The sequence below is a fragment of the Neoarius graeffei genome, chromosome 4 (genome assembly GCF_027579695.1).
Source record: "Neoarius graeffei isolate fNeoGra1 chromosome 4, fNeoGra1.pri, whole genome shotgun sequence".
Classification (NCBI taxonomy): Eukaryota; Metazoa; Chordata; class Actinopteri; order Siluriformes; family Ariidae; genus Neoarius; species Neoarius graeffei.
In genome coordinates, this window is record NC_083572.1 from 17,617,683 (window position 1) to 17,640,402 (window position 22,720).

Below are 22,720 nucleotides of genomic sequence, written 5' to 3' on the forward strand. Positions count from 1 at the left end.
TAGGCACAAACAACAGCAAGAGCCCTCTCCCCAATCCGAAGGCGCAGAGAGGCGACCGTCTCGTTCACTGGGGTAAACTCCAACACATGGCAGCTGAGCTGAGTAGCTATAAGCAAGCCCACACCAGCCCGCCGCCGCTCACCATGGGCGACTCCAGAGAAGTGGAGTGTCCAGCCCCTCTCAAGGAGCTGGGTTCCAGAGCTCAAGCTGTGCGTGGAGGTGAGCCTGACTATCTCTAGCCGGTACCTCTCAACCTCCCGCACAAGCTCAGGCTCCCCCCCCCCCCAGCGAAGTGACATTCCATGTCCCAACAGCTAGCCGCTGTGTCCGGGGATCAGGTCATCGAAGCCCCTGCCTTCGACTGCCGCCCAATCCACACTGCACCAGTCCCCTACTGCTACCTCTGTGGGTGGTGAACCCACAGGAGGTCGGGCCCACGTCACCTCTTCGGGCTGAGCCCGGCTGGGCCCCATGTGCAAAGGCCCGGCCACCAAGCACTCGCATACGAGCCCCAACCCTGGGCCTGGCTCCAGGGTGGGGCCCTGGCTGCGCCATACCGGGCAACGTCATGGTCCTCGATTGTTTCTCCATAAGGGTTTTGGTGAACTGCTCTTGGTCTGGCCTGTCACCTAGGACCTGTCTGCCTTGGGAAACCCTGACAGGGGCATAATGCCCCCAACAACATAGCTCCTAGGATCATTCAAGCACACAAACCCCTCCACCACAATAAGGTGGCAGTTCTAGGAGGGGTTTTCTAAAATCCAATAATTAATATAATTAAGCAATAACCAGAGTAGAAGACTACCACTAAAAGGTAAGTAAGCTTTTATCATTTATTTCTTGCAGTAGCAGCATGACATAGGATTTTAAAAAGCATCAATGTCAATCAGGCTTGTAGTACTCGAGTCCGACTCATGCCCTAATTTTAAGGACTCGTGACTTGACTTGGACTTGAGCACTGATGACTTGGACTCGTGCATTAACCGCATTCAAACTCGTAAATTGGAGATGAGGACTCGGATTTTTTCTTCATATTTTGTAACACGCCATAATAATTTGGCATAAGACATTTATATTATTTATATTAATTTTTATACTAATTTTGTGCAAGAGTATACACATTCACCTGTTCATACGTCATGTTCAGGAACAAACTAACGTTAATGACGCTAAAGTGCCTGGAGAGAAGCCCCCAGGACTGTCCGCTTTGCTTATACAGACTTCTCGTGCAGTGGGAAAAATTGCACTGCTATGTGTTCCTTATGTAGAAGAACTGTCGAGGAGACGACAGGGACGACCTCGAACTTCAATCATCATTTGGTAAGACTCCACCCAGAGAAGGAAATGACATGCTATGTTCATTGCTCTGTTGATAGCGGGGCTTGCTGACCGATGAACTAGCTAGTGTTAACCCTCTCTCATGTTATTTGCCCTGTTGATAGTGGGCGGGGCTTGCTGAGCGATGAACAAGTTGTTTATCTGTAGCCTATTAACTAAAATGGGGCAGTCAAGCAGGAACATTAGTCCAACACAGTAGCAGAGACGCTTTCACATAAAGGGAGCAACAGCCGCTGTCAAATGGTTGCTCATAGAGCCAGCATTCTCAGAGGAGGATACAGCCTGCTGAACAGTGTGTCACCAGCCCTCATGGTCAGCAGCTAGACAAGATCAATGGCAGAAATCAATGTGGCGATTGGAAGTTGCTTTGAAAAGGTATTTGAATCTATTCTGTGGCACCTCTGTTACAGTAGCCAGAAGACAGCTCACTGTACAGCACAAGCTTGGGTAGGTAATGATCTAGAACCATATAGGACGGCAATCTGTATGGCAGCTCTGTACACACTAATTCTTAGTGCCTTTCTTCAGATACTTGTTGTTCCAGACTAGTTTGGTGTGCCTTTGGCCAGCCAGTTTCAATTTCTTTGCAAATTGTTGCATCTGAGGAGATGGTATACCCAAAGTAGGTGAACTGATGGACTGCTTTCAACTCTGTCTCTCTGATGAGGATATGGAGAGGGTGGGACTGTTTATGGTATGCAGGTTGGTGGAGCACCTGTCTTCTTAAACTATGGAGCTTTGGAGTCTCCATGCAGGATTAAGACTGCGGCTTCCAGCGACACCTTCAGCGTACTATTTTTGCCCCTTACACATCTCTGCAGGACTTGGAGTAAGTTGAGATCAAGACGTGACTATGTTCATTCATGACTGCACAAGGGAGCTTTAAGATAGAGAAACTGGACCTACCCTTTAAAACCTAGGTCCATCTGTCATGGCCTAGCAAGTTAGAACAGTAACGGCAAGGTCCTCACGTCATGATGTGTCTCCATCGCAGGGGCGATGATGACCACTGACACCCTTGGTTTTATCTGTTGTGCTTGCGTAGATGGCTGATGAGGCCTATCTTGGCACGAAACAGTCTCCCATAAGTTGGGCAAGTGTGAATAGCTACTGTGGGGATGATGGTACTGGCTGCACACTCCTTACGTAGACATTGCTTTTCCTCTGCATCAGCTTTGCATTGCTCTTCGCTGTGAGCAGCTCCCAGACTAATTAGTATGCACCAAGTAGCTTTCTCCCATGCATCAGTGTTGATGTTAAATGACTTCAGAGAATTCTTCAGAGTATCCTTGAAGTGTTTGCGTTGACCACCACATGAACGCTTGCCAGACTTCAGTTCCCCATATAGCAGTTGTTTTGGTATGCGATCATCAGACATTCTGCAGACATGTTCTGCTCACCTAATTTGGCGTTGCTTCAGTAGTGTGTGAACTGAGGGCAACTTTGCAGTGGCTAGGACTTCAGTGTCCAGGATTTTGTCCTGCCATTTGACCTGCGTGATTCTATGTACACAGCTTCGGTGGAAGTGGTTCATCTTTCATGCGTGTCTGCTGTATATGGTCCAAGTTTCACACCCATACAACAAGGTAGTTAGGACAACTGCTTGGTACACTTTGGTTGCAGTGCTGATACCGCTATGATCCCATACAGATGAGCGGAGTTTTCCAAAGCTCTGATTTATGGTCAGAGTAACCCTCTTCTAGGCAGACTGTTGTCCAAAATGAAGAGGCCTGCCTCTCTTCCTATTTGAAACAATAACTGGTAGACCACAGCTGCGGTCCACAAGGAAGTAGAATGCCATCATTCCTAGCACTTGGCCACTGAGCTCAATAGATCTCTTCTGTCCCAGCCATGAAGATGTACACCTAGTGATGAAGTGTTAACATCAACCCTTCACGTTGTTTATTCTGCATGTGTCCTAGGGTGTGTCATTTGGAGCTAGTATGTGACAGATTTTGGAGATGGATGAGGACCAGTACGCCTGTCCACTTTAGGAGTGCAGCTGCCAGGCTATAACCCTGATTCCAAAAAAGTTGGGACAAAGTGCAAATTGTAAATAAAAACGGAATGCAATGATGTGGAAGTTTCAAAATTCCATATTTTATTCAGAATAGAGCATAGATGACATATCAAATGTTTAAACTGAGAAAATATATCATTTAAAGAGAAAAATTAGGTGATTTTAAATTTCATGACAACAACACATCTCAAAAAAGTTGGGACAAGGCCATGTTTACCACTGTGAGACATCCCCTTTTCTCTTTACAACAGTCTGTAAACGTCTGGGGACTGAGGAGACAAGTTGCTCAAGTTTAGGGATAGGAATGTTAACCCATTCTTGTCTAATGTAGGATTCTAGTTGCTCAACTGTCTTGGGTCTTTTTTGTTGTATCTTCCATTTTATGATGCGCCAAATGTTTTCTATGGGTGAAAGATCTGGACTGCAGGCTGGCCAGTTCAGTACCCGGACCCTTCTACGCAGCCATGATGCTGTAATTGATGCAGTATGTGGTTTGGCATTGTCACATTGGAAAATGCAAGGTCTTCCCTGAAAGAGACGTCTAGATGGGAGTATATGTTGCTCTAGAACCTGGATATACCTTTCAGCATTGATGGTGTCTTTTCAGATGTGTAAGTTGCCCATGCCACACGCACTAATGCAACCCCATACCATCAGAGATGCAGGCTTCTGAACTGAGCGCTGATAACAACTCGGGTCGTCCTTCTCCCCTTTAGTCCGAATGACACGGCGTCCCTGATTTCCATAAAGAACTTCAAATTTTGATTTGTCTGACCACAGAACAGTTTTCCACTTTGCCACAGTTCATTTTAAATGAGCCTTGGCCCAGAGAAGACGTCTGCGCTTCTGGATCGTGTTTAGATGCGGCTTCTTCTTTGAACTACAGAGTTTTAGCTGGCAACAGCGGATGGCACGGTGAATTGTTTTCACAGATAATGTTCTCTGGAAATATTCCTGAGCCCATTTTGTGATTTCCAATACAGAAGCATGCCTGTATGTGATGCAGTGCCGTCTAAGGGCCCGAAGATCATGGGCACCCAGTATGGTTTTCCGGCCTTGACCCTTACGCACAGAGATTCTTCCAGATTCTCTGAATCTTTTGATGATGATATGCACTGTAGATGATGATATGTTCAAACTCTTTGCAATTTTACACTGTCGAACTCCTTTCTGATATTGCTCCACTATTTGTCGGTGCAGAATTAGGGGGATTGGTGATCCTCTTCCCATCTTTACTTCTGAGAGCCGCTGCCACTCCAAGATGCTCTTTTTATACCCAGTCATGTTAATGACCTATTGCCAATTGACCTAATGAGTTGCAATTTGGTCCTCCAGCTGTTCTTTTTTTGTACCTTTAACTTTTCCAACCTCTTATTGCCCCGTCCCAACTCTTTTGAGATGTGTTGCTGTCATGAAATTTCAAATGAGCCAATATTTGGCATGAAATTTCAAAATGTCTCACTTTTGACATTTGATATGTTGTCTATGTTCTATTATGAATACAATATCAGTTTTTGAGATTTGTAAATTATTGCATTCCGTTTTTATTTACAATTTGTACTTTGTCCCAACTTTTTTGGAATCGGGGTTGTACAAAGGTCCTATATCTAACCAGAGCTCCCTATGTGCTTACATACCCATCTTATGTAAATGAGTCATAAATATATGGGATATTAGTCATGGCAGTTTTATAACCTTATGAAAATAACTATTCAAAGCATATGTCACTTTTTGTAACTCACGATTTTGGGGGTTTGTTCATGTTTGGTGCTGACCACACTCCTGGCTTCAAGTCTTCAAATCTTCAAAAACAATAAAACATATTATCGGGTACACAGGAAATTTGCCTGGGTAAAATTTACTCAAATTGAAGAATTTTACTCTACACCAGGTAACATTTGGTCTCTCTCTAAAAAGAGTAAAAGTTACTCTTTTGATAGAGCTGTTTTTCCAGAGTCAGTTCTCTTCAATTCAGCGTGAATATCTTACTCTTCATGGTGGTATTTGACCCTATTTAGTGTGTCTTGAAATTAACTCATACTATTTTACTCAGTTCAGAACCACAACCTACTCTGTTAACTCTGTAATTTTACTCCAACTCCAAATTTTACTCTCTAAACTCAAAATAGAGCAAAATTAACTATTTTTGAGGAAAATACTTGTAACTCTGGAAACATTGCTCAGGCATTTTTCCTGTCTAGGTTATTTCCAAGTATCACCAACCCCCTATAAATCTGTTTCTTGCTTTCTTTGCTTCAAACTGTTCAACAATATATTGTATTCATGTTTATGAAGAACTATCCAAATGCTCTCAAAAGACATTGTTCAGAATATATTCTAAATTCTAATAAAAATAAAACTGGACCTTTTCAAATTGGTCCATCATCTGTATGTTCAAGCATTTAACCTCAGACCAATAGGTGGGGGTAAAGCATCAAGATTCACAACGGTTTCTCTCAGGAACAAAATGGAAACAGAACTACACAAATAACGTGTTAAGAAGTGAAAAACTACAAAACATGAAAAGCATTTGCATGTTATTAAGGAAAAAACAATGGTAGCCTTTCTGGCCTAGAACCTGTGTGAATTATACAAAGGTTTAAGATTGGTATAGAGTGTACATTGTGTAAATGTTAACCTTGGATCTGTTTCTCGCCTTGTCTATGATTTGTATAAATGTCTAAACCTTTTGGTTGTATGCTGCTGCTGCTGTTGTAATTTTCCTAGAGATCAAATCCAGCTAAGCAAACAGGATAATATATTGAACTATAGGGAAGTGATACAGACAGTAATAATAAGTTTATCTTAAATCTTTAAATTTCAAACTGAACTGAGATTATTATATCCATAATGCTGTAATATGCCCTTATTTATTATTATTATTATTATTATTATTATTATTATTATTAGTAGTAGTAGTAGTAGTAGTGATTATTATTATTATTATTATTATTATTATTATTATTATTATTAATGTATTCCATTAATTGTGGTTTTATCAATCTGTAATGCTGTAATACTTTTATGTATTATTACCAATAACAATATTCCTCCTACTACTAATAATAATAATTTATGCCTTAATTGTGATTTATTATTATTATTATTATTATTGTCATTATTATTATCAGTAGTAGTAGTAGTGATTATTATTGATGTGTTGATGATGGTAGTAGTAGCAGTTGTTTGTTGGTAGTAGTAGTTTGTCTGTTGTTGTTGGTAGTTATTGCTGTTAGTAGTAGTTATTATTGTTGATTGCTGTTGTTGGTAGTAGTAGTTGTTATTGTTGATGCTGTTGTTGTTAGTAGTAGTTGTTATTATTGTTGGTTGTTGCTGTTGGTGGCAGTAGTAGTTATTGTTGGTTGCTGCTGTTAGTAGTAGTTGTAGTTGTTATTGTTGGTTGTTGCTGTTGGTGGCAGTAGTAGTTATTATTGTTGGTTGCTGTTGTTAGTAGTAGTTATTGTTGGTTGTTGCTGTTGTTAGTAGTTATTGTTGTTGCTGTTGGTAGTAGTAGTTATTATTGTTGGTTGTTGCTGTTAGAAGTAGTTGTTATTATTGTTGGTTGTTGCTGTTGGTAGTAGTAGTTGTTATTTTTGCAGTTAGTAGTAGAATTTATTTATTATTATTATTAGTAGTAGTAGTAGTAGTAGTTGTTGTTGTTGTTGTTATTGTTGGTTGCTGCTGTTAGTAGTAGTAGTAGTTGTTATTATTGTTGGTTGTTGCTGTTAGAAGTAGTTGTTGTAATTATTGTTGTTGCTGTTGTTAGTAGTAGTAGTTATTATTGTTGGTTGTTGCTGTTAGAAGTAGTTGTTATTGTTGGTTGTTGCTGTTATTAGTAGTACTTGTTATTATTGTTGCTGTAGGTAGTAGTTATTGTTGCAGTTAGTAGTAGAATTTATTTATTTATTAATTATTATTATTATTATTATTAGTAGTAGTAGTAGTTGTTATTGTTGGTTGTTGCTGTTAGAAGTAGTTGTTATTGTTGTTGCTGTTGTTAGTAGTAGTTGTTGTTGGTAGTAGTAGTTATTGTTGCTAGTAGTAGTAGTTGTTATTGTTGTTGCTAGTAGTAGTTGTTGTTGGTAGTAGTAGTTATTGTTGCTAGTAGTAGTAGTTGTTATTGTTGTTGCTGTTGGTAGTCGTAGTTATTATTGTTGGTTGTTGCTGTTGTTAGTAGTAGTACTTGTTATTATTGTTGCTTTTGTTGGTAGTAGTTGTTATTGTTGCAGTTAGTAGTATAAGTAATTTATTTATTTATTTATTTATTTATTATTATTGTCAATAATAATAATAAATTGCATAACTAATAAATAAAGGAAGTCTCTTTTAGACGTCTCCCCCTTCCATGGTTCCTTGGCTGGGAAGGAAACGAGGAGGCGCAGTTACAGAAATAAGAAACATCTCTGTTCATTTCGTTTCTTTGTTATTGTCACGTGCAGTATGTTTTGTGCGCGCCGTGCGCAAGCGCGCGCTCTCTCCACACCTGGAAACGGAAACGCGGTGCCATGGCGACTTGGGGAGACTTCCACCATCTCATCTCATCTCATCTCAGTTTCCAGGTGATCACGCCGATGTCTGATCCCCCGACTGCTGCTGCGGTTGTCGGATAGAACATGAGCGAGCCCGCAGTCAGCGTAGCCAAGGACTTCCTGGCTGTTTGCATCGCGGCTGCGCTCTCAGAAACCGCCGTGGCTCCGCTCGAGAGGGTCAAGCTGCTCCTTCAGGTGAGTCACAGCGCCCCCAGGACCAGTCCGGACCAGTCCAGAACACAGTCAGCAGACCAGGAGCCAGTAGTCGTGCCATACGCGTGAAATGAAGTGTTCCTGTGCGTAACCCATCACCTGGATCATTCAGTGCGATTTTTGAAGAACTAAATGTCAAGCATCTAAAGAAGTTCTGCGGGAACTGAAAGTAAAGCGGTTTGGTTCTGCGTTTCCCATAGAATTAGTGCTGACATTGGATTTCAGTTCATTTGCAGCAAATGTGGAGAATTTCACTAGAGAGGAAAATAATGTAAGATCTATGGTATGCACCTGAAATGATTAGTTTCTGGATATGTCTAATTTGCTTTAGCGTGGGTAGATGAAATGCAGTGTAAATGGGATTATTATGGTGTCAAATTACAACAAAGAGGGTCATCTCATTTCAGTGACAAACAATAAGGCTGAAAAGAAGTCTGTTCCTGTTATTAATGTCATAGTAGTTGTAAACAGTCATCAGCTCACAAGATTCTCTTGTTTAGTTGCTTTCGAAGTTAATAAGATGGTGCAGGGGCGGCACGGTGGTGTAGTGGTTAGTGCTGTCGCCTCACAGCAAGAAGGTCCAGGTTCGAGCCCTGTGGCCGGCGAGGGCCTTTCTGTGCGGAGTTTGCATGTTCTCCCCGTGTCCGCGTGGGTTTCCTCCGGGTGCTCCGGTTTCCCCCACAGTCCAAAGACATGCAGGTTAGGTTAACTGGTGACTCTAAATTGACCGTAGGTGTGAATGTGAGTGTGAATGGTTGTCTGTGTCTATGTGTCAGCCCTGTGATGACCTGGCGACTTGTCCAGGGTGTACCCCGCCTTTCGCCCGTAGTCAGCCGGGATAGGCTCCAGCTTGCCTGCGACCCTGTAGAACAGGATAAAGTGGCTAGAGATAATGAGATGAGATGAGATGAGATGAGATGAGAAGATGGTGCAGTGATTAACTTTCACCTCACAGCAAGAAGGCTCTGGGTTGAAACCTGCCAATCACCCGGGGCCTTTCTGTGTGGTGTTTGCATGGGTTTCTTCTGCGGTCTCTGGTTTCCTCCCACAGTCCAAAGACATTCAGGTCGACTGGCTGCTCTAAGATGCCCATACGTGTGAATGTGAGTATGAATGTCTGTCTATCTCTCTGTGTTAGCACCCTGTCCAGGGTGTACCCCGCCTCTCGCCCAGTGCTAGGTGGGATTGGCTTTAGTTCACTTACAACCCACAGTGGATAAGCGGTATAGAAAATGAATGAAGATAAGAAACCAGAACGCAGAAAGTCATCCATACTATGGTATCAAAAAGTACTGATTATTACAAATGGCGTCCTTTACGCTGGAGACTCCTTCATTAAACGTTCAATGAATATCTCCTTTCAGAAAGCTTCACCTTATTAAATATTATTAATTTTTAAAAGAATGACATAGCTTTTTGAAATCTATTTATTATTAGACTTGGAGTATAGAGTCCACCATGTAAGTCCCTGTGACTTCATCAGAGTGCATTCATCTAAACCTGTGATTTGATTTACAGCTGACATTTTTGTCTGCTGTTATAGAAACAGTGGGTATCTTCTGACCAATCAGATTTGAGAATTCAACATAGCAGTGCTATAAAATCACTTAATATCAGAAATTAGCTCAGACAGTGGACACAGTTATGCCCTTATTTCAAATATAGGTGATCAGACAAGACAGGTTTAATCTGATGTCTATTGCTGGGTTTCAGGTCACTTGACTTTTCTTAGCGGTTTTACCGGAAGTGAAATAGCTGGTGGTCTAAACAACTGCCGTAGTGCAAACAACTAGTGACAAGTTATCAGAGTACGCTCATAATCTAGAAGCCACTGCTGGCTTTAAATATATTCAGAAGATTGCTATGTGCAATGGAATCGACCCCTACAGTCTGGGAAAGAAGGATTTGTCATATTATCTTGAAAACTACTCTTCAGTCGAGTTCCCCGACATCTCAAACTATCTGGTGTTGCAGACGTCCTTCTACACCGCAAAACAGATGAAAGCGTGGAAGAGTATGGAGGCTTACAACTTTTTTTGTATGTGGCTGGGTAAAGGACCTCGCTATCAAGTTGCTGCCGAATGAATCCTGTATTGTTTTTGTCCGTGTAAGTATGTTTGTTTGGTTTTTTAAAAGCTTTTCGTTTGTGTCTTTACAACGAAGTGCTGCAAGTTGAAGTGTAAACAAACAACAGTTGGCTTGATGCTCACTTGTGTTGGCTCTTATCTCTCAGGTAAATCATTCACAAAGATCATCAGAAACCCCTTTAAAGACCTGGATCTTAGTTAAACAAGACGGAGAAGTGATCACGGCGCATTCTAACTGTACGGCTGGGTAAGAATTTTGTTGCGACCTTCATGCATATGGACTTTGTGAGGAGTAAACACAGAAACAGCTGGGGACTTTAGCACGTCGTGACTAAAAAAGTATCGTAAAATAACGACACATGGCAAGACAACTTGGAAAACACTAACGACGTAGCTAAAAAGGATATACAAACCTTTCACGAAGTGATCACTGCAAACTCGAGCATGCTTCGACTCGGCTTCCTTCGATTTCACTGAGAGGTTCAAAAGCCACCTTTCTCAGCGTCTTTTTGTGAAAGCCTGTGTTCGTTCACCCTTTTTTATTGGTTCCTGGGGAACCCTGAAGAAATTTATCGGTTTCACGGTTTGATTGATTCGAACAACCTAAAACAACGCAAGCGTAAGGCATTTTTCATGCGAGCAATGCACCTTCTCCATACAAACACTTTGTCAACTGAGCTTTGGTAGACCACCAGCTGAAGTTTTGAATAACTAATGAGGCGGATGTGACGTCACGTGAAACCCAGCAATAGGTTGGTTTTGGAGCTAAAAGACTAATCTAAAGAACATAATGGAAGTTTATCTCACCCAAGCATTTTTCCCCCCACAATATTCTTACTTATCTTTACTTATACAGATACTTATCTATAAATAAGTAATGGTACATATTTAGAATGACCTGGCGACTTGTCCAGGGTGTACCCCGCCTTTCGCCCGTAGTCAGCTGGGATAGGCTCCAGCTTGCCTGCGACCCTGTAGAAGGATAAAGCGGCTAGAGATAATGTAATGTGATGTGTGTGATGTGACATATTTAGAAAATTTGATACCAAATTAAAACAAGAAGCAAGTTATTGGTTGTCCAAGAAGCATATACTGTACATGTACTGTGGGTATACACGAGGACATCCAATCTTGCTGACAACATAAATACTTATTGACATGTAAACAATGTGACTAAGCAGATTTTTGTGGTCATAGCCTTGGAAGCAGAAGCCTTTAGCCTAGTATATACCAGAGTTTTGTTTTTTTTTTCCTTATGGAAAAATGATAAGATACAAAAGACCTTGAAACACTATTACTACCAAATATCCCGAAATGAATTTGTGAATATTATGTAAAGAAAGGTAACCTGTTACAATAAGACATATGTTTATTATTATTATTATTATTATTATAACTGCTTCAACTTGTAACACGATGCTGTGCTAAAAAAGTTGCTGTATAGTGGGGCAAAAAAGTATTTAGTCAGTCACCAATTGTGCAAGTTCTCCCCCTTAAAAAGATGAGAGAGAGGCCTGTAATTTTCATCATAGGTACACTTCAACTATGAGAGACAAAATGAGAAAAAAAAATCCAGAAAAATCACATTGTCTGATTTCTAAAGAATTTATTTGCAAATTATGGTGGAAAATAAGTATTTGGTCAATAACAAAAGTTCATCTCAATACTTTGTTATATACCCTTTGTTGGCAATGACAGAGGTCAAACGTTTTCTGTAAGTCTTCACAAGGTTTTCACACACTGTTGCTGGTATTTTGACCCATTCCTCCATGCAGATCTCCTCTAGAGCAATGATGTTTTGGGGCTGTCGCTGGGCAACACGGACTTTCAACTCCCTCCAAAGATTTTCTATGGGGTTGAGATCTGGAGACTGGCTAGGCCACTCCATGACCTTGAAATGCTTCTTACGAAGCCACTCCTTCGTTGCCCGGGCGGTGTGTTTGGGATCATTGTCATGCTGAAAGACCCAGCCACGTTTCATCTTCAATGCCCTTGCTGATGGAAGGAGGTTTTCACTCAAAATCTCACGATACATGGCCCCATTCATTCTTTCCTTTACACGGATCAGTCGTCCTGGTCCCTTTGCAGAAAAACAGCCCCAAAGCATGATGTTTCCACCCCCATGCTTCACAGTAGGTATGGTGTTCTTTGGATGCAACTCGGCATTCTTTCTCCTCCAAACACGACAAGTTGAGTTTTTACCAAAAAGTTCTATTTTGGTTTCATCTGACCATATGACATTCTCCCAATCCTCTTCTGGATCATCCAAATGCTCTCTAGCAAACTTCAGATGGGCCTGGACATGTACTGGCTTAAGCAGGGGGACACGTCTGGCACTGCAGGATTTGAGTCCCTGGCGGCGTAGTGTGTTACTGATGGTAGCCTTTGTTACTTTGGTCCCAGCTCTCTGCAGGTCATTCACTAGGTCCCCCCGTATGGTTCTGGGATTTTTGCTCACCGTTCTTGTGATCATTTTGACCCCACGGGGTGAGATCTTGCGTGTAGCCCCAGATCGAGGGAGATTATCAGTGGTCTTGTATGTCTTCCATTTTCTAATAATTGCTCCCACAGTTGATTTCTTCACACCAAGCTGCTTACCTATTGCAGATTCAGTCTTCCCAGCCTGGTGCAGGTCTACAATTTTGTTTCTGGTATCCTTTGACAGCTCTTTGGTCTTGGCCATAGTGGAGTTTGGAGTGTGACTGTTTGAGGTTGTGGACAGGTGTCTTTTATACTGATAACGAGTTCAAACAGGTGCAATTAATACAGGTAACGAGTGGAGGACAGAGGAGCCTCTTAAAGAAGTTGTTACAGGTCTGTGAGAGCCAGAAATCTTGCTTGTTTGTAGGTGACCAAATACTTATTTTACCAAGGAATTTACCAATTAATTCATTAAAAATCCTACAATGTGATTTCCTGGATTCTTTCCCCCCATTCTGTCTCTCATAGTTGAAGTGTACCTATGATGAAAATTACAGGCCTCTCTCATCTTTTTAAGTGGGAGAACTTGCACAATTGGTGGCTGACTAAATACTTTTTTGCCCCACTGTATATACAGTGTGTAAACACACGCCGAGAACTTGTATGGTTCTAGAATGGTGTCATATCTAACTCGTTGTGTAACAGAAACACATATAAATGTTTCATTAATTTATAAAGATGTTTACACTTTACCGGAACAGTGTCTTACACACACACACACACACACACACACACACACACACACACGTGCAGCACAAGACGCGTGCACCTACACAACAGGTTTAGCAGATTACATAACTGGCCCAGCAGATTATGACGTGTTACTTTATAGGCCTGCTATAATTAGTGTAACTGTCATCATCATAATAATAAAGCTCAACAAAATATGACAGTCAGACATTTTAAATAATGAGATATAACAATATTGTGAAATCTAGCAAGTACTGTATATACTGTAGCAGTATTTTTAAATATACAACTTACAGTTCAGGGGTTCCGTACCTTAACCCAGTTGTAGTCATTGTCCAATATTTGTTTCATTAAAAGCCATGAGCCTAATGATTTTGGATGAGACAGGCGTCCATTATTTGATAACAATATTAGCCTGATAACTCCTGTACAAATCTAGAGAAGCAAAAACATCTTGGTTGATCAAATACATTTCGAGGTTCAGGATCTATGAACGTACATTTTAGACACCTCAGTGCACTCCTCCCATCACTAATAGCTAGTCAGCTAGTTAACTGCTAGTTAGTCTTGCAAGCCGGATCTCTAGCTTTTCTAGAGCATCTGGTACTTTTCATTAATAAATATGGCCAAAACCACCAATATAAAGAGGCAATATGTCTGACATCACACACATATATGGGATAAAATACATCAGTGTATCAGATTGGGTAATATAATAAATCTGATCTGGAACCAGTCCATGGTTTCAAGCAAGTATTCCATCCATTAACCGCTTATCCTGTGCAGGGTAGCAGGCAAACTGGAGCCTATCCCAGCTGACTTTGGGCGAGAGGCGGGGTACACCCTGGACAAGTCGCTAGATCATGGCAGGGCTGACACACAGAGACAACCAACCATTCACACTCACATTAACACCTACGGTCAATTTAGAACCACCAATTAGCCTAACCTGCATGTCTTTGGACTGTGTGGAAACTGGAGCGCTCGGAGGAAACCCACGCAGACACGGGGATAACATACAAACTCCACACAGAAAGGCCCCCGTTGGCCGCTGAGCTCGAACCCAAGACCTTCTTGCTGTGAGGCAACAGTGCTAACCACTACACCACCTGGCAAGTGTTCATCTCATCTCATCTCATTATCTCGTATGTGAAAATGTTATTTCCACCAAGCCACCAGCAATATACCTAAATTACTAATATACCAATTTGGGAATCAGCTATCCAAAAAGAGGTCACTACTTAAAAATCATGTTTTTAAATTGAAATTTTGTTGGAGGAGATTATGCTTTCACCTCTTTGTTTGTTTATCTGTTCCCAACGTAACTCAAAAAATAGTGAAAAGATTTTGATGTAATTTTGAGGAAAGGTGGACCACGGGCCAAGAAACAATTAGTTTGATTTTGATGCAAATCCGGATATGTATATGGGTCCAAGATTTTCTTTTTGTCTGTTCCCAAGGTAACTCAAAAAATAGCAAACGGATTTTGATGAAATTTGGTGTACAGCTTCAGTATTGCCCTAGGTTCAAGTGATTTTGATGATGATCATATGTTGCTTGGCGGAGGTATTCACTCTACCCTAGAGTACCCTTCTAGTTTTAAGATTGATCAACATTCATTGTTGGTAACTACTCATCAGGATTGTAGTGGATCTGGAGACTATTATAGAAACACTGGGCTCGATGGGCTTAATACACCTTTGATGGGACACCAGTCCATCACTTTTTCTATCCTTCCATCATTTTCAGCTCCATTTCCTGAAGATCTAACGTTGGAATTTTCAAATCTCTCCATAGGTACAAAATGCCAGCAAGCACATTGTGGCAGAAAAGTACTACAAGGGCTTCATCGACTGCATTATTCGCATCCCCAAAGAGCAGGGTGTCCTTTCATACTGGAGAGGCAACCTGGCCAACGTGATCCGGTACATTCCGACACAGGCCCTCAACTTCACCTTCAAGGATAGGTACAAGAAGTTATTCCTGGATGGTGTGGACCAGAGCACGCAATTCTGGCGCTACTTTGCTGGTAACCTGGCCTCAGGGGGTGCTGCAGGGGCCACATCTCTCTGTTTTGTCTACCCACTAGACTTCGCTCGCACTCGTCTGGCAGCAGACATTGGCAAGGAAAGAGTGCAGAGGGAATTCACCGGACTGCGTGACTGTTTTGGGAAAATACTCAAGACTGATGGACCAAGAGGTCTTTACAGTGGTTTCAGTGTGTCTGTGCAGGGCATCATCATCTACAGGGCTGCTTACTTTGGCATCTACGACACCATCAAGAGTGAGGGCACTGTTTTACTGTTTAGATAAGTTATAGCCAGCTTTACATGTGTCCATACTGAGGGCCATATTTAGAGTTGGTGACTTGAGTCCAAAAGTGTTGTCTATAACTACACAGGGAAAGTTCTGCATATGTTTAATTGTGTTTTCTGGACTCCCCCATTTGGATCATGCAAATTACCTGCATGTTGGTGATGCATCCAAGGTTGCCAGATTGTTCTTGACTAGATGCATCCAAGACTGGGATTTCAAAAGCATCTTGATCACTTATTCACCTTTAAAGATGAGCACTTGCCTTTAAACCTGAAAAAGGATCAGGGATAGAACATGGGGACATAAAATGGAAGTAGCCCCTACATTTCATTTTTTAAATTAAAAATAAAAAAAAAAATTATATAGACACTATATGACCTGACCAAAGGTTTGTGGACACCTGGGCTTCACCCTCATATGGGGCAAGCATTGAAACACATTAATTAGGAGTCTAGTGTATCGTCAAAGTATGAGGGTACTTCAAAAAGTTCTCGGCCTCGCCCAGAAAACGTCACAGGAGAAAGATTGTTCTTGCATTATTTTTCTACATGGTCTCCTTTAGCTTCAATGCACTCGGGCCACTGATGATCAAGCTTCGCTATCCGTTTGTGGAAGGTGGTCACATCTTGAGCCTCCAGATACTTCTTAAGAACATGGATGACTTCATCATCACTCTGAAAATGGTGGCCACGCGAGTGAGATTTCAGTTTAGGGAACAGATAGAAGTCAGACGGTGCCAGGTTGGGTGAGTAAAGTGCATGGGGCAATAGTTCAAAGCCACATTTGGCTGCTTCTGCCACTGCCACCTGCGCTGTGTGGATGGGTGCATTGTCTTGGAACAAGAGCACGCCAGCTTGAAGCTTTCCTCTCCTTTTTTCTTTAATTGCTTCTTTCATTTGAGTTTTTTGTGGACAGGCTTTATAGGATACAGTTATGGCCCAAAATTGGAGTTACACCCCTTGTTTCTGGGTGAAGCTGAGAACTTTTTGAAATATCCTCATATTACTGCATGAATAGTTGTAATTATAGTCATCCCATTAGTCACTGAATTTTTTTCTATGTTTAATTGAACAATAAGGCTTTCATTATTCAGAAGCTTATAAAATAGCACTTAATCCAGCACATCCTATTATTTTTTTCTTTTTTTCTTTTTTAATATGGTGTGATTTACAGTTAATTGTGCACACAACAAATGTAGCCGTAAGATCAACTGTAAAGTGTGTGAAGCTGTGAAACTGTAATGTGTGGGATGTAGGCTATTATATCATGCTTTTAATTTGCTCATTTAATTTTTCAGATGAATAATATAAAGTGGATTCAAGGATAAACAAGCTATCATCTGTTAAGCTTACTGCTTAATTTAATTTATAATCAATATCTCTGATTGTTACTTGTCCTTGTGGGGGGAAAAAACCCTTTTCATGGACTTTAATGGATAGTATTACTCAAGTAAGTGCCACGTTTATGTATTTCATAAGTTTTTGGGTTTTTTTTGTGCGTGTGTAATTGCAAGCCAAAATATACACTTCAGTGTGACATATTGTACAACCCGTGGCATTGGACTTAATACTGATCCTCGCTCGAGCTAATAGCAGAAAAATGGATTCAAGGATGCACGACTCCACTGCATGTACATAACTCATACATAATCGAATAGCACTTAAGTCTGTAGCTTCATCTGAGATCTGAATAGTAATGTGCAAAATCTTCAGCATGCACGCTGAATATTGTCCTGAAAGCCTTGATCTGTTGTACAGGTACGTTTCCAGATCCAAAGAATGTCCACTTTGTGATAAGCTGGATGATCGCGCAGAGCGTGACTACAGTTGCTGGACTCATCTCCTACCCTTTTGATACAGTGCGTCGTCGCATGATGATGCAATCAGGACTTAAAGGGGGTAAGTCAGTAGACTTAGCTGAATAGCAATAGTCAGTAGTTGGTTCAGAAACCAACAACAAACAAACCAATGGAAGCCGTGTTTGCTCAGCATTTTAAAAAGTTGTTTCCCCAAAATTGCCATTTTGTCATGTTTGTCCCTGTCCCTGAAATACAGTACCAGGCAAAAGTTTGGACACACCTTCTAATTAGATTGTTTTTCTTTATTTTTCTTTTATTAAAAGACACTTCATGTCTTAAAGTAATGATGGATATCGTTTCTCTTTACTTAGTCGAGCGGTTCTTGACATAATATGGATTACTACAGTTGCGGAATAGGGCTATTTACTGTATTGTTATTATTTACTGCTTGATCTCAAACGCATTAGGAAGGCAAGAAATTAATCCGCTAAGTAACTTTTGACGAGACACGCCTGTGAACTGAAAAGCATTCCAGGTAACTACCTCATGAAGCTGGTTAAGATAATGCCGATAGTGTGCAAAGTGTCATCAAGGTAAACACTGGCTACTTGGAAGAATCTAAAATATGAAATTAATTTTGCTTAACACTTTTTTTGTTTACCACATAATTCCATATCTGTTCCATATGTTATTTCATAGTGTTGATCTCTTCAGTATTGTTCTACAATGTAGAAAATAGTCAAAATACAGAAAACCCTATAAATGAGTAGAGTGGGGTGAACAAACTTTTGACTGGTACTGTATTTTGTGATCACGGTTTACTTTAGTTTTAGTAGCTACATAATAAATAATATGGATGCCAAGTAAAAAAAAAGCGTCTAGCTGCCAGTTTAGTACTGTTTAAACTATCCATCCATCGATTATCTGTAGCCGCTTATCCTGTACAGGGTCACGGGCGAGCTGGAGCCTATCCCAGCTGGCTATGGGCAAGAGGCGGGGTACACCCTGGACAAGTCGCCATGTCATCGCAGGGCTGACACATAGAGACAAACAACCATTCACACCTACGGTCAATTTAGAGCCGTCAATTAGCCTAACCTGCATGTCTTTGGACTGTGGAGGAAACCCACACAAACATGGGGAGAACATGCAAACTCCATATAGAAAGGTCCCCATCAGCTGCTGGGTTCGAACCCAGGACCTTCTTGCTGTGAGGCGACAATGCTAACCACTACGCCGCCCCGCCTAGCAGATGAAAAAAAAAACCATCATAGCTACTATTTGGCTTCACCAAACTCACTGTCTTCCATCCATCCATTATCCGTAACCGCTTATCCTGTGCAGGGTCATGGGTAAGCTGGAGCCTGTTCTAGCTGACTATGGGTGAGAAGCAGGGTACACCCTGGACAAGCTGCCAGGTCATTGTAGGGCTGACACATAGAGACAAACAACCATTGACACTCAGTCAATTTAGAGCCACCAATTAGCCTAACCTGCATGTCTTTGGACGGTATGGAAAATGGAGCACCCGGAAGAAACCCACGCAGACACGAGGAGAACATGCAAACTGCACACAGAAAGGTCCCCGTCGGTTGCTAGGCTCGAACCCAAGACCTTCTTGCTGTGAGGCGACAGTGCTAACCACTACACCACCATGCCACCCCACTCACTGTCTTCCTCAGAACATAATTTCAGCTTTTTGACTGAGGTACTGAGTGTAGCCCAATGTCTGAAGGTGGGATTGTAGTATACAGTATTAGAAGTGATACAATTCTAATGAAATTTGTCGAATTATTTTTTTAATATGGGGTTTTCTGCTATTTTATGAAACATTATGTACAAATGATGTTACTGAGCCACCTCATGCCATTTGCTTTTTAAACATGCAGTTTGCATCATGCTAAATTGTAAACCTGTAAGATTCTCTCACTTGTTAACAACATTCAAGTTGTGGCTAACATGCAAAACAACAACAATAAAAAAGCATCAGACACCAATCTAAGAAATTTGTCAATTTCATTTCCAGGCACGGTGGTGTAGTGGTTAGCACTGTTGCCTCACAGCAAGAAGGTTCTGGGTTTGAGCCCAGTGGCCGATGGGGGCCTTTCTGTGTGGAGTTTGCATGTTCTCCCCATGTCTGTGTGGGTTTCCTCCGGGTGCTCCGGTTTCCCCCACATGCAGGTTAGGCTAATTGGTGGCTCTAAATTGACCGTAAGTGTGAATGAGAGTTTGTCTCCATGTGTCAGCTATGCTGTGATTTTGTCCAGGGTGTACCCCGCCTCTAACCCATAGTCAGCTGGAATAGGCTCCAGCTTGCCTACGACCCTGCAAAGGATATAAACGGTTACGGATAACGGATGGCTTTCCAGTCAAGCTGTTATCATCTATGTGTTTAGATTCCATTTTTTTCTCCTTATATGCAAGTTGCATTGGATAAAAGTGTCTGCCAATTGATTACACACAGTGCTCAGCGTAAATGAGTACACCCCCTTTGAAAAGTAACATTTTAAACAATATCTCAACGAACACAAACAATTTCCAAAATGTTGACAAGACAAAGTTTAATATAACATCTGTTTGACGTATAACGTGAAAGTAAGGTTAATAATATAAACTTAGATTACACATTTTTCAGTTTTACTGAAATTAGGGTGGTGCAAAAATGAGTACACCCCACAACAAAAACTACTCCATCTAGTATTTTGTATGGCCTCCATGATTTTTAATGACCGCACCAAGTCTTCTAGGCATGGAATGAACAAGTTGGCGACATTTTGCAACATCAATCTTTTTCCATTCTTCAACAATGACCTCTTTTAGTGACTGGATGCTGGATGGAGATCGATGCTCAACTTGTCTCTTCAGAATTCCCCATAGGTGTTCGATTGGGTTCAGATCAGGAGACATACTTGGCCACTGAATCACTTTCACCCTGTTCTTCTTCAGAAATCCAACAGTGGCCTTAGATGTGTGTTTGGTCATGTTGGAAAAGTGCACAACGACCAAGGGCATGGAGTGATGGTAGCATCTTCTCTTTCAGTATAGAGCAATACATCTGTGAATTCATGATGCCATCAATGAAATGCAGCTCCCGACACCAGCAGCACTCATGCAGCCCCACATAAGGACACTGCCACCACCATGTTTCACTGTAGGCACCAGGCATTTTTCTTTGTATTCCTCACCTTTGTGATGCCATACAGTTTTGAAGCCATCAGTTCCAAAAACATTTATCTCTGTCTCATCACTCCAGAGTATAGAGTCCCAGTAGTCTTCATCTTTGTCAGCATGGGCCCTGGCAAATTTAGGCGGGCTTTTTTGTGCCTGGGCTTTAGGAGAGGCTTCTTTCGTGGACGGCATCCATGCATGCCATTCCTCTGCAGTGCACACCGTATTGTGTCACGGGAAATAGTCACCCCAGTTTGGCTTTCTACTTCTTTAGATAACTGCAGTGAACTCGCATGCCGATTTTCTTCAACCCTTCTCATCAGAAGACGCTCCTGTCGAGGTGTTAACTTCCGTGGATGACCTGGACGTCTCTGTGAGATGGTTGCAGTTCCATCTTTCTTCAATTTTTGTACCACTTTTGCTACAGTATTCTGACTGATAAGTAAAGCTTTGCTGATCTTCTTGTAGCCTTCATCTTTGTGGTGTAAAGAAATTATTTTCTTTGGGGAATTCTGAAGAGACAAGTTGAGCATCACTCTCCATCCAGCATCCAGTCACTAAAAGAGGTCATTGTTGAAGAATGGAAAAAGATTGATGTTGCAAAATGTCGCCAACTTGTTCATTCCATGCCTAGAAGACTTGGTGCTGTCATTAAAAATCATGGAGGCCATACAAAGTACTAGATGGAGTAGTTTTTGTTGTGGGGTGTACTCATTTTTGCACCACCCTAATTTCAGTAAAACTGAAAAATGTGTAATCTAAGTTTTTATATTATTAACCTTACTTTCACGTTATAAGTTAAACAGATGTTATATTAAACTTTGTCTCCTCAACATTTTGGAAATTGTTTGTGTTCATTGAGATATTGTTTAAAATGTTACTTTTCAAAGGGGGTGTACTCATTTACGCTCAGCACTGTATGACTGAGAATTTAAGCCTGCAAATTCTAAAGACCAGTTCACACCAGAAGAGTTTCTGAATGTTTTCCATTGTCTGTCTCACTAGCTAAATAACGCATGTGTAAAACAGGAAGCCCATGCATCCTTCTGCCTTTTTTGTACATGCTATGTATTTTTCATCTAACAAACTCACGCAGTCCTTCTTACTATTCATATTGAACTTTGTTTAAGCCTCATCTACACCAGTATGGCATTGATGGAAATTGCATAATAATTATCGCTGGTTCAACCTGTTCTACACAAGTTATGTCCTTTTTTTTTTTTTCCTCCAATCGCAGCAGACGTCATCTACACTGGCACAGTGGACTGCTGGAAGAAGATTGTTCGTAATGAAGGTGTCCAGGCTTTCTATAAGGGAACTTGGTCAAATATTCTCAGAAGCATGGGAGGCGCCCTTGTGCTAGTGATTTACGATGAGATAAAGAAAATCATCTGAATATCCATCTTGGTTACTTAGACAAAGTCACTGAATGTTGGATAATAACAGGACGGAGACAGAACTAAAAGTCACCTTTATCATTATATACATACAGTACAACTGTATTTTATATTATACATACGGTATTGCACAAGAAAAATGAAGTAGTAAGACCTTCAGTGCTACCTCGCACAAAGAAAGGTGTGTGTGTGTTATTACGGAAAACATCACAATTAGATATTTGTTGGGGATTTGACTCAGTTTGTTGAAAAAAATCGCATCTTAAATATCTACACTCGAAGCAATTCAGTATCGCCATGTCTTTCCAACTTTATACCAGCTCAGCATGACCGTTTTAACAAAATATCTCCGCGAAAAATCAGTTTTACGGTTTTCCACATCCCTCAAATGTAGTCAGTCAGACGTGTTTTGTGTCCATTTGGTGTTGCACTGGAGCTGTGAGGCTAATAAAGCTAATGACGTAATGAAAGTCTGTCTCACCGTAACTGTATGATTTCATGCCCAAATCTTCATAGCAGATGTGTCATGGATATTTTGGTTCTAGATTTCTAGTTAATGTAGTGATTTTTAAAATCAGCGAGATACTCTGTTCATATATGACTTCAAATTGCATTGCTAAGTTGCTAGTAGGTAGCCTCTTGTTGTGAAATGTGATACCAAAATGTGCTGAGAAAAAGTGCTA

The 22,720-nt window shown here is 41.1% G+C and overlaps 1 protein-coding gene across 1 annotated transcript; it reads left to right on the forward strand.

Annotated features, from left to right (window-relative positions):
* The first annotated feature begins 7,967 nt into the window (after positions 1-7,967).
* On the forward strand, positions 7,968-22,518 carry LOC132884319 (ADP/ATP translocase 3-like). Its single transcript, XM_060918148.1, has 4 exons — positions 7,968-8,082; positions 15,156-15,642; positions 17,432-17,572; positions 21,878-22,518. The coding sequence occupies exons 1-4, from the start codon at positions 7,972-7,974 to the stop codon at positions 22,033-22,035; spliced, it is 897 nt and encodes a 298-aa protein (XP_060774131.1). The 5' UTR covers positions 7,968-7,971; the 3' UTR covers positions 22,036-22,518.
* The last annotated feature ends 202 nt before the right edge of the window (positions 22,519-22,720 follow it).